Here is a 12,747-nt window from a genome sequence, read left to right as displayed (position 1 = left end):
TCAGATACGGCAATATGGGGGCAAAATGGGAATGTTGTGGGTCCCCAAATTGTCTATGAGATTGCCGAAGGAAAGTACCTAAGCCCAGTAGAACAAACGAACCTAACCGTCACCGAGAGTCCTAGACTCCTAGGCCCATCAACCTTGCGTTGCCGTCGATCACGAACACAATTCCCGATAAAGATCCAATTCACGACGCATCAAAGTTATCGTCCGTACCATACCTGAAAAGTCGTTACAGAAGCAACGAGTTGTAGCGGGAGAAGAAGAAGAAGGAACAGCTCGTCTTCGATTTTCGCCATGTTCGCCAAATTGCTTCAAAAGATCACCGCTCAGCAACAGTCTTCTCAGGTTCTCTCGCCCAATTTAATTTCCCTTAATTATCGCATTGCAAATTTTATTTTATTATTTGTTAACGTTATCAACTGTATGAATTTAAGAAATACTTGTTTTGATGATTTTTTCTCTCTTCGATTTTGGCCATGTTCGCCCAATTGTTTCAAAAGACCACCGCTCAGCAACAGTCTCCTCAGGTTCTCTCGCCCAATATAATTTCCCTTAATTTTCGCAATTGCAAACTTTATTTTTATAATTTGGTAACGTTATCAATTGCATGAATTTAAGATATACTTGTTTTGATATATTTTTTTTCTCTTCGATTTTCTCCATGTTTGCCAAATTGTTTCAATAGATCACTGCTCAGCAACAGTCTCCTCAGGTTCTCTCGTCCAATTTAATTTCCGTTAATTATCGCATTGCAAAATTAATTTGTTTATTTGTTAACGTTATAAATTGTATGAATTAAGAAATACTTGTATGTTTATCTTTTGCAATTTCTAATAAAGTTTTTTCAACAGCATGATGTGCCTCAGGGAAGTCTGACACCCGCAGACTTGGGTCCACGCGTAACTCTTCACTATGGGATCCCATCTACTGCATCTATTCTTGCTTTCGACCCAATTCAAAGCCTGTTGGCAATGGGAACGCTGTGAGAATTGACATAATTAGACTTGTCAATGAATCTTGAAACATTAAGCATTTGTTGACACCAAACGCATCGGTTGTGATTGATTTGATGATTATTAGCTTCTCTCTTCTTTGCTCACTGCAGGGATGGCAGGATAAAAGTGATTGGTGGTGACAATATAGAAGCGCTTCTTATATCTCCTAAGCAGCTGCCCTTTAAAAACTTAGAGGTTTGTGAGTTTTAAATGCAAAGAGTAAATTGCTTGTATCTAGTTTGTGCACCAATCTCATTTTTACATGTCTGGTTTGCTTCTTAATTCAGCAAATGTTTCTCTGACAACATTATACATTTTTTGTTTTCTGTTTCCACAGTTCTTACAAAATCAAGGTTTTCTGGTCAGTATCTCAAATGAAAATGAAATTCAGGTATTGATTCTTCTTGGGCCATTTAAATTTCTTGTGAACTATTTTTTATTTTTTTTCACTTACTAGACCTCATATGGGTCTTCACTATTTTTTATAGAATTTCTTGTTATATTGATCCTTCTCTCTTTCTTATATTTTATTCTTCCAAATTCCCCCCCCCAACTGACATAGATTAATCGGTTTAATAGGTTACTGATGTTGGCAGGTTTGGGATTTGGAACACAGGCAAATAGCTTCTACTTTACAGTGGGAGTCTAATATAACTTCTTTCTCTGTCATTTATGGCACACCTTACATGTATGATACTTTGTGGTTTATGCTGCATCATGTTACGCTTATATTGGCTGCAAATACAGTTGAAATCTTGACCCTTGAAACATTTTTACACTGTCATTCCGTACAGGTATATAGGATGTGAGTTTGGGATGGTGTCTGTGCTAAAGTATGATGCTGAAGGCAGAAGAATTATACAATTACCATATAGAGTTCCCACAAATATCATAGCTGGTAATTGCTATATTCTTACAATTGGTTGATGCTGAAGGGAGAAAATTTTACAATTACCATTTGGCTATCATTCTTGTCTGAGTTCTCCAAACTTCAAATTATTTTATGGTGATACCTGTCTTTCTGAGTCTAGTTGGCGATAGTATTCTGTGGTTGTAAAGATGTTTCATATATTTCATTTCACATGTGAGGTTTTATAGGGATTTCCCTACTAAAATTTACGAATATAGATATGGATGACAGAATGAGTATATACTAAGAACTTGACCAAACTAGGTGTGGGATTGGCTCAAGTCACTTTCTAGTAATCAAAACATTGAACAAAATGGAGGATGATAAACTAAACAGGTCACAAGCATGCATCCATGGCATTTTTATTTTCCTCAATGAACTTTGCTCAGTAGGAGCAATATTAGATTATCAGAATTATTTCTGATAATCTAATACAAACTACACTCTTGCAAACATCCATTTGTTTTTATTAGTATGTATATTGTTGTCAGCTCGATATGCCAGCCAATGTTTATGTGCTGATCAGCCTAAACATCCCATACATGAGTACTTCAATATAAATTTGAAAATACAGAGATAAAAAATTGATGAGTACAACAAAAACTTAATACATTTAGCCATAACACTAATTTTGCATCTCACCTGCATTATGTGTGGTGGCCATTTATGCTGTGTTTACTTTCAAGACAATTAGGTAGCTTTGTAACTTCTAATATATAAATTAAGTATAAAAATTTGTTCTTGCAGAGGCAGCTGGGATGCCATTGCCTAATCATCTTTCTGTTGTCGGAGTTCTCCATCAACCTAGTTGCGAGGGAAATAGGCAAGACAAGATTTACTTGAAATTTATCTGATTAAAATTTTCTGGTTTTGCATTTCAAAACCATGAGCTTGGGTTTTGCGATTCTCTACTAGTAGCTAACGTCAATACTTTGCATCTAGAGGCTATGGATTGGGTAGGCCCATGCATGATTTGAGGCTTATGTATAGATAATTATATTATTCATTTAGAACACTAAGCATGGCCATGGACCGACCTGGGTTTGAAGAGTAGCAAAACCAGGATAACTCCTCGGGACAAGTTTATAACACAGACACACACTGAATTCAGCAGACATTAATATCTAGAAACAACAAAGAGCTAAGTTAGTAAACATATAAACTAGTAAATTAGGTTTAATGGTGTATGCTCAAATATTCACGAAGAATAACAAATTATTGCATAAAGAGGTTGAGCTCTTTCACCATTTTTTGTTCACTTTTGAAATGTGTTAGTAATGTCTTTTTATTTTTCTCTTTGATTGCTTCATCATTTTCCTCTCTCCCCCCCCCCCTAATACACCCCCCGAGTGGGGAGCCTTCCTGGCTCTTTCATTGGCCTAACTTTAGGGCATTGGTGTCCCCACTAAACCGAGCATGTATTTTGTATGTATAGTTTTAAATCTCTCTCTCTCTCTCTCTCTCTCTCTCTCTATATATATATATATATATATATATCATGTTGTGTGTGTGCCCCTAAAAAAACGTGGTTTATGGATGATGAATCTAGAAGGGGAATTATCCATGAATATTGCTACATTACTTTGATTTACTTGTTCTACTTCATGCATTTTGAAATAATGTATCTTTTCACAGATTGCTGATTGCATATGCGAATGGGTTGATGATACTATGGGATGCTTCTGAAGATCGTATTGTTCTTGTTAGAGGCTATACGGACCTCCTGTTAAAGGACAAAACAGTGGTTGATTGTTCAAAAGACACAGGACATGAGCTGTCTGATGATGTGTCAGATGATAGAGAAGTGGAGAAAGAGATAAGCTCTTTCTGTTGGGCATCTAATAATGGATCAGTTCTTGCTGTTGGCTACATAGATGGAGATATAATGTTTTGGAACTTATCAAATGCTGCCTCTTTCGAAGATCATAAAGCTGAAAAATCGTCTAATGATGTTGTTAAGCTACAATTATCGTCGAGCAACAAAAGACTCCCTGTCATTGTTTTACATTGGGCTAAAAATGGATCTAATAATGATTGTGGGGGCCAACTCTTTGTCTATGGCGGTGATGAAGTTGGATCTGAAGAAGTTCTGACGGTGTGCTTTCAACTCAAAATAGCTTTTTCATATATTGGTCTTAGTTAAGCATACGTTCTTGTGATAATCAACATATAGTGATGGAAAGTACCTGTCTTTTTTTGTGATGATAAGATTTAAACATGAGACCTTTCACAATCCCACCCAGCCCTTTACCACCCGAGCCAAGAGCCAACAGATAATAGTGACCAAAGCATCTTATTTCAATTTTATAGGATTACGAACATGTTAACGTGTACATAGCTCCATTGCTATACTGTGCTATACTTGAGATGAATTCCAAATTACGGCAATATAACAGTAGAATACTTAGTCAGATTACTGATTTTTTCTTTCCCCATATTACAGATTTTGAGCCTATATTGGTCTTCTGGGATAGAAAGTATGAAATGCATTGGACGTGTAGACCTTACACTTAATGGCTTTGCGGATATGGTTCTATTACCAAGTACTAGTGCAACGGAGGGTAGAGGCATGTCTCTAGTTGTATTGACAAATCCTGGAAAATTGCAAATCTATGATGATACTTGCTTGTCTGACTTAATTTCTAAGCAAGGAACAAAGGCTTCTGCGGCTACAGTGCAGTATCCGATGCTCATACCCACTCTTGACCCAATCATGACTGTGGCAAAGCTTGGTTTGGTTTATAGAAATGGGAAGTTCTCAAGAGTTCTGTCTGAGGTACTGTTTATTTGTTAGCACAAGTACTGAATATAGTTTCAGTTGAATATTTTAATAAATACTCTTTTTTTTTTTGTAATATTACCACCCTGATATTAATATGAGTTACCTATTTTCAATTAAATATTCGAAGCTGCAAAAGTTAAATAGAACATACTCCAAGGATAGTACATATCATCGAATATTGCTGATTTAGGTTTTTCTTGTTCATTTAGATTGTCTCAGCTGCAAAACTTAATGCTGCAAATACTTCAGATACAAGGGGTACAAAGTGGCCTCTGACTGGTGGTGTTCACAGTCAGCTTCTCGAGACTGAAGATTATCGTGTGGAGAGAGTATACATTGCAGGTTATCAAGATGGATCCGTTCGAGTATGGGATGCAACATATCCAGCCCTGTCGCTTATTCATATTTTAGGATCTGAGGTTAGCCTTTTCTATTTATTTATTTATTTTTAATTAATTTATTAATTTATTTTTACTTCTAACGTTTAAATGTTACAGAGAGCTTAGCTCCTTACCCTTTTGGCTTTGGATATTAATCTGTAGCTCCTGTCGATATATGTTTTTATTGATAGAACATATATATGTATGACAGGTGAATGGTATCAAAGTTGCTGGTACAAGTGCATCGGTTTCAGCACTGGATTTCTGCTCTGACACTTTAACATTAGCCATTGGCAATGAATGTGGTCTGGTAAGAGTTAAATTCTTTCTGCATTTTTCGAATGTGGTCAAGACTCAATGTTTAGGGCTTGTCTTCACTTTTGAGAGCATGTAGGTTCGCCTATACGAGCTAATAAGGAATTCAGATGAGACAAGTTTGCACTTTGTGACAGAAACTGTAAATGAAGGTTTGGCTCTATCCTCTGTGTATTCCTTTCAAATATCTTTGCTCAAAAATTAGCTCTACAAACAAAGAGCAAAAGGAGGTAAACAGGTGATTAGGGGAATTTTGTTTTGATTAGGGGAACTTTGAGGCCTCAACGGCCTAGAGTCTATATAGAGTTCAATGGTCAAAAAAGATTGACATGGGCGACCCCTAGTGATTGAGATTAAGGATTTCTACAGTTGAGGGTGGTTGGAGTCTCAAAGGCTTACTGTTGTTTTTCTGAAGTTGCTCGATTTTTTTTTTTTTTTTTTGGATGTGACTTATCCTGTTGACCCTACTGGGCCTACTCTCACATGGTCATGGCCATGAATTCTCTCCAGGAGGAACCAAAAGAATATGGTTTTAGAGGGTGTTATATTAGTTTCTACCCTCTTCCTTTCCATCATTAATTCAGTCCATCCATATACAGTTATTATTGTTATTATTGTTGTTATTATTATTATTATTATTTTCTATTTCTGTTTTTGGTGAAGAAATGGTGCTTTATGCCTGTTAAGAATGTGTTCTGGGAATTTTTTTCCCTTTTGTGAAAAATTATCATTGTGGTTCCATGTCCTGCAACCAAATTTGTGATGCCTCAGAAACTAGGCTGATCTGTTAGCGCATATTTGTGGTTGCGTATGAACCAGATTTTAATTGTTTGTAGATAACTTTTATTCTTGTGCTCCTGTCTTTCATAAATGACTACAATGATACTATTAAAATGGCATAAAGACTCAGGCTGATTAATGTTCTAGTTAACTATAATAAGAAGTTGGGCAGATTAAGGTTGACTGTTGGATGGTGGTCTGATGATTAAAGACGGTATTGTCTGTGATACATCTATTTGCCTTATATAATGCGTACTTAATAGTTTTGATTTTTCTGATCTTAAGTATATGCTAATTGTTGTGTAAGCTGCTTGCAGTTCACAATATGGACCAAGGGGATGGGCCTTGCTGCAGAGCTGTATTTTCACTCCTCAATTCTCGTATATGTGCCCTACAGTTTGCAAACTTTGGATCAAGACTTGCCGTAGGATTTGAATGTGGCCGGGTGAGAGTCTTCAGTTTAGGTTTTAATGATAGTACTGTTCTTAAATTTGCGGTAGTCGTTGATTGGAAATTTCAGCTTAATAAGTTTAAGAATTCACATTTTCCATTCATATTACAGGTTGCAGTGCTTGATACTAGTACATTATCATTTCTGTTCCTTACAGACTGTCTATCCGAATCATGTTCCCCTATAATTTCTCTCACTGTGAAGACACTTTCAGATTCTAACAGCTTAATAAATATTACTGAGGTCTCTGAATCTGAAACTCCAGAAAATCTTGGAAAGGGGCTAGTGTTTGTAATGACCAGGGATGCACATCTCATTGTCATAGATAGTGTGACTTTCAATATGGTTACCATTCAGTCAATGTCTCCAAAAAAGGATTCGACTGCAGTTTCTATGCACATTATAGGCAAGTATTTTCATTGGAGGAAATAGTAGATTTTATACCTTTGAATTGTAGCTGAGAACTCTCTTTATGCAGATGGGAGCAATTTTATCCCTGAAACGAGAAAAAAGCATTTGTCGAACTCAGCTCAGAAAAGTGAAGCTAAAAGTGAATCTGCACCAACTAATTTACAGTCTGGAATTACAGTGCATGAAGTTGAACTTGACACCCCTGGTGAAACTGCGGATTTTGGGCAGGGATTGATAAACTTATTCCTTTTACTTTGTTGTGAAGATGCATTGCTCTTATACTCTTTGAAGTCTATGATTGAGGTGACTCTTGTTGTATCCATTATCTTTTTCAGCATTTCCACATCTTTATTTGCTAGTAAAGGGGACTGCCTTATTTCTAGGGTGACAGTAACTCAATTTGGAAGGCGAATCTTGCAAAGCCATGTTGTTGGTCTACAACCTTCAAGAAAGATGAGAAAGAGTGTGGACTGGCTGTACTCTATCAGAGTGGAGTCATTGAGATAAGGTGAGATAAGGTGAAGTGCTCATTAACTGCCTTTCTTGGTTTGATGCCTAGAAAGTCTGATGTGGTTTTGATGACCCTAATGTTTATATCAATTGTTAGAATTCAATGGTTTTGGTACCAAATCTTTTTTAACTCAGACTTAATATCTGTTAAGAGGAAGTTGATATCGTCTTTGGACAGGTCTTTGCCAACTCTTGAAGTACTGGGAGAAAGCTCTTTAATGTCAATCCTAAGGTGGAACTTCAAGACTAACATGGAGAAGACAATGTTTTCTTCAGATAATGGGCAAATTATGCTGGTTGGTTTTATATTGATTTATGAAATGGACCAGTTATTCATTTTTACTATTTTATGTGTCATCAGAAACAATTTGATCTATAGTCACATGATTTTTTTTTTTTTATTTATTTATACTAAATCAACTGGGAAAGATGAAAGACATTTCATTTGTTTTGTTTTGTTGTGTTTTTTTTTTTTTTTTGGTCTTTGATAGTAAATACAAAAATGTAGATTACACTTCTATGGTTAGACTGTAATAAACTGATGTACATGTGATTTAGTTTGTGACTCCAAGCCTCTCTATGGTTTGTATTCCCAAGTTATAGCTTTATGCTGTAATATGTAACGTGAATTTATGACATTTTGGTTTTATAGGTAAATGGGTACGAATTTGCTACAGTATCTCTGTTGGCCAGTGAAAATGACTTCAGGTCTCTCTCTCTCTCTCTCATGTGAATGTTTGTAATCATTTAGCCATCAAGCTCTATGCCCATATGCTTAATGCAAAGATTTTGTACCTTGAGTACTTTTTAAAAGAGCCTTTGCCCTATTTAGGATTCCTGAGTCTCTGCCGAGTCTTCATGATAAGGTCCTTGAAGCTGCTGTAGATGCCTCCATCAGCTTATCTCCAAATGAGAAGAATAGAGAGGTTGTGCTTTATTATTTTGGGCTCTCTCTCTCCCTTTATAAATGAAGAATATATGATTTTATGGCTAACTTCTGAAGACACAGGACGCTGCCCCTGGGCTTTTAGCTGGTAGGATTAAGAGCCCTGAAGCAGGTATAGAGGAGCACGATGTATATCTTACTGAAGTTCACAAGAGTAGCTTCGCACATTTAGAGAGCTTATTTTCAAGTCCCCCATTCTTAAAGCCTTCCACAGCAGTAACGGATGACCAAGACAGTTTGGAGCTAAACTTAGGTTGTCCATCTTTTGCTCCAATCATCTTCCTTCTGCCACATCCTCTCCTCTTTTTGACTGAGTACTCTGTCTTGATGCAGATGATATTAAAATTGATGAACCCATGGAACTAGATATTTCGGATCTTAACATAGGTTCTCCATATCTTTTGCTCCAATCATCTTCTTTCTGCCACACCCTCTCCTCTTTTTGACTGAGTACTCTGTCTTGATGCAGATGATATTAAAATTGATGAACCCATAGAACTCTCAGCTTCATATCATAAGAGCAATAACGAAAGGATAGGTATTTCTATTTCTTCTCTTTCTGGTATGTGTGTTTTAAATGGGATGAACATAACATTCTTATTATTGCTGCAGATAAGGGGACAGAGAGGGAGAGATTATTTGAGAGTTCATCTAATGATAGAACGCCAAGACTGAGGACAGCAGAAGAAGTTAGGGCTAAATACAGAAATGCTGGGGTAATGTTGTGTGTGATAATCATTTAGCCAATAAGAATTTTATTTAGAACATTAATTAAGTGCTTTACATGTATAAGTTAAATATTCTGACAAGGTTAGTGGGTTCAGGATGCCTCTGCAGCAGCTTCACATGCAAGGGATAAGCTTGCAGAACGCAAAGAAAAACTGGAGGTATGTTATCTGTTGATGAATGTCTCGTATTCATATTCTATCTATTTATAACACTGGATGAACTTATCAACTGGAAAATTTTAGTTTTCTTGAGGTATAGACGTTTGAATAATGCACATTATTTAAGTAGGATGGAAATTTGGATAATATACCATTAGACATCAAACTTTTAGAATTAGCAATATAGAATTCCATATATTGGTAGCCTTTGTTAATAGTTGCAGCCTATATGCTTTGGAGTTGAAACAATTTATGCTGCTGATATTATCTTATAAAAAAATATGTCTAGCAAACGGTTATTAAATTAAAATATATTGGAGAATGCCACTATTCCAGTGCATGGTTGAGCTCCCTTTATCTTCTATCTATTTGCTTGCAGCCCTGCCCTGCCACTTTTAGAATACTGAATTCCAGTTTGAGTCATAAATATGGAAAAAAATGTTGGTCGGGAACAGAATTGTTCTGGATGTGATAGTTCAGTAATGGCAGTTCTTAACACAAGAAAAGAAAGCTTGTTTATTAGGTGCTTTACGAGCTCCATTTATTAGGCCTCCGGGTAAAAAGGTTCTTAATATGGTTGAATTGAAATGTGGTGCAATACCTTTTATCTAGGTAAAATAAATAATCCGAATCGGGACAGCAAATTTTTTTTTTAAAAAAGAGTGGTGGCTGTTAGAGTAGCCCGCCACCACCTTTAGGTTTGGCCATCCCCCAAACCGGACCATTAAGGTGACCAAACCCCTATAGGGAGGGTTCGGTCACCCACAAACCAGCCTTGGAAATGGTCAAACCCCCCTTGACCACAGATGGTGGTTCCACCACCCCCAAACCGGCCCTAAGGTGGGCCGAGCGGCTCCTTTTGGCTATAAGAAGGGTTCAACTAGCTCTAAACCAGCACTTGAAGGTGGGCCATCCCCCCTCCCCCCTGCCATAGGGGTAGGCCGAACCACCTCTGTGGCCAAATGGTTGTTTTTGCTACTCCAAACCACCACTTGGGGGAGGATGGATTGGCCACCCCTTGCACCGCAAACATTGTAAATTATCCTTCTTTCTTCTTTTTATTTGCTATAACAACTTATACCATTCATTTAAAACAACCCAATAAAAGATATTGCACCAAGCACAGGATCTCAATCCCTAATGGTTGCCCATTGCATAAAATTTCCTCCAACAAAAGAGGTTGCTCAATTTTGACTAAGAATATTTGTTTTACTGTTTATTTCAGAGACTCAGTCAACGCACTGAAGAATTGCAAAATGGGGCTGAGAACTTTTCATCAATGGCAAGTGAACTCGCAAAGACAATGGAACGTCGTAAATGGTGGAACATATGACAAGTTTGCATCAATTGATAATATCATGAGTGACCCGGTTTGGAGTGACTTAGCCCTTATTAGGCTCTTTTCGAAGGAGGCGAGGGCCTTTTTATCCAAGATTCAACTTTATATTTGGATAATGCATTCATGCCAATTACTCTTGTTAATATATATATATTGATTGCTAATTCTTGGGTTCATCCCATGTTGTATTGTGTAAAGTAAATGATTTGCTAAATTCTTGGGGAATAGAGACCTACTTTGATTTTTTTTTTTTTGTGTGTGTGTGTTTTACACTTGTATATATGTATTGGTACGACTCTCTCTATCACACTCTCTCTAATAAGTGTATATGATAAATTCAGTTCCATAACAATTGAGTTTGTTTTTCTCTTGGTGTATTTGTATTTATAGGCTTTTGTCTTATCCAATTACAGTATAAGGTAAACTGTTTGGCATTCAAGGAGGTATCGGGCTGAGCAAGTGAGCTCTGTTAAAAACTCTTTTAAAAACTCTTTCAATTGCTTGCTCTAATTAAACAGGAATCTCGATCCAACAATAAGTGGCTTGGAACACTTGTGGGATTTTCTTTGGATGGGTTTGTGCTAGCGTAAACAACGAGGAACAAAACACTTGAATTAAACCACTTCTAATATGATATTCCTAATCAATAAAGTTAACAAAATCTTTCCTAGATAACATTAACATAGCCTTTGGTTTGCAGGATCTAACATTACTCCGACATTCTAGTTCCCATGAATGGAATGTAAAAATTTCCCCTTCAAAAGTTACAAATGGCAACACGCAAAAGCCTTCTATATATCTATGCGTATTCCCTCATTTCTTTTATTATTTCATCAATTTGTTTTCCCTATAACCCCCTAAGGATATGTTGTCTAGCAAACATGATTAATTACAAGCAACACGACATTCAAAGAGAGTTATGAAATACCAACATTTTGTTAATGGGTTGGGTTTTATCGATTCTTATTTTGTGTTAACAAGAAAAAAATGAATAATTTTTCCATTTAAAAGAAAGAAAATTTTCCCAAAGGCATGGCAATTCACATTAGGGATGAAAATTTAGATCCACTAACCGCTTTGCTAACTGCTAACTGCATTAACTGCTATATATATTTATTTATTTATTTGTATGTTGTGTACAAGACTACAAGTGAAGTGATGATTTACAAAAATTGTTGTAATTTTATTTGTATTATATGTTGTATAGATTCATAGAAGGTGACCAACAAGAATTTTGGTATATAGCAATTTTTAATGCTAAAATGGCCATGAAAAGGAAAAGAAAAATGGTTTAAAGTGTGCAAAAAACGTTTAAAGTGAGCCCCAAAACCGGCCAAAAAAGCCCAAAAAAGCGGTTAGTTAAAAAAATGGTTATTCGGATGCGGTTAACGGAGGCGGAGTAAAATTTACTAACCGCCTAGGTGGTTGCGATTAGCGGTTTTAGCCACTAACAACTAACCGCAACCGCCTTTTTCACCTCTAATTCACATTCTCAACAAAAATTAATTAGGAGAAAATTCAGGTTCTTTTAGATATTTGAATTCCTTTATCTTAATTGCAACCAAACAAAAACACCTTAAAAGATTACCACGTCCACACGCCCATATGATCCTTGTGGATTGCGAGATTATGACTAATTCCACAAAATTAATGGCCCCGAATCAATAAAGTTGTCCAAATCTTTTTGAAGTAACGTTGTAAAGTAGAGAAAGTTTTGGCATCGTTATTTTATGATGCTTCGTTGCACAAGCCCCCTCGCTTTTTCCCTCTCTCTATCTCCCTCTTTGATAGATCAAAATATCAAATCAAGACTAGTCAAACAATTTGAAACTTTTGATATACTTATTATAGGCTGGCCAAGTTGGGTCATTTGATAACCCACAATTTCGACCCAGTAAGCGTGTGATTCTTCAACAAAGTGACCATGGGAAACCAACAACTTTTCAAAAACTTGTGCTGACCAAATGAAAATCCTTTCCAGTGTGAAAAGTTATTCAAAAACCAGAAGCGACGTACATATTGCCTTATTATTATG

The 12,747-nt window shown here is 36.4% G+C and overlaps 1 protein-coding gene across 3 annotated transcripts; it reads left to right on the top strand.

The window, feature by feature from the left end:
• Positions 1–115: 115 nt before the first annotated feature.
• Positions 116–10,958, top strand: LOC132187632 (uncharacterized). 3 transcript variants are annotated; one of them, XM_059602013.1, is made up of 27 exons: positions 116–351; positions 507–533; positions 692–718; positions 858–988; positions 1,112–1,196; positions 1,339–1,392; positions 1,598–1,689; positions 1,796–1,899; positions 2,659–2,734; positions 3,547–4,006; positions 4,355–4,687; positions 4,903–5,112; positions 5,285–5,383; positions 5,468–5,540; positions 6,486–6,613; positions 6,731–7,025; positions 7,098–7,333; positions 7,414–7,538; positions 7,719–7,836; positions 8,193–8,248; positions 8,373–8,466; positions 8,550–8,739; positions 8,820–8,873; positions 8,956–9,024; positions 9,099–9,202; positions 9,311–9,373; positions 10,599–10,958. In XM_059602013.1, exons 1-27 carry the CDS (start codon positions 301–303, stop codon positions 10,704–10,706), a joined length of 3,462 nt encoding a protein of 1,153 aa, XP_059457996.1. In that variant the 5' UTR covers positions 116–300; the 3' UTR covers positions 10,707–10,958. The 3 variants fall into 3 exon arrangements, with proteins under 3 accessions (XP_059457996.1, XP_059457995.1, XP_059457997.1); XM_059602012.1 differs by having other exon boundaries at positions 8,544–8,739; XM_059602014.1 differs by lacking the exons at positions 116–351; positions 507–533; positions 692–718; ... (3 more) ...; positions 1,598–1,689; positions 2,659–2,734 and having other exon boundaries at positions 1,841–1,899; positions 8,544–8,739.
• The last annotated feature ends 1,789 nt before the right edge of the window (positions 10,959–12,747 follow it).

Source organism: Corylus avellana, chromosome ca7, assembly GCF_901000735.1.
Source record: "Corylus avellana chromosome ca7, CavTom2PMs-1.0".
NCBI classification, from domain to species: Eukaryota; Viridiplantae; Streptophyta; class Magnoliopsida; order Fagales; family Betulaceae; genus Corylus; species Corylus avellana.
This window is presented reverse-complemented; position numbering and strand designations above follow the sequence as displayed.

Bases quoted from the DNA above. Each gene is read 5' to 3' on its own strand.
- LOC132187632 (XM_059602012.1), top strand. From the start codon at position 301: ATGTTCGCCAAATTGCTTCAAAAGATCACCGCTCAGCAACAGTCTTCT. The intron at 5,113-5,284 runs GTTAGCCTTTTC...TATGTATGACAG, and splicing joins TTCATATTTTAGGATCTGAG to GTGAATGGTATCAAAGTTGC. The intron at 8,740-8,819 runs GTTGTCCATCTT...GTCTTGATGCAG, and splicing joins CAGTTTGGAGCTAAACTTAG to ATGATATTAAAATTGATGAA.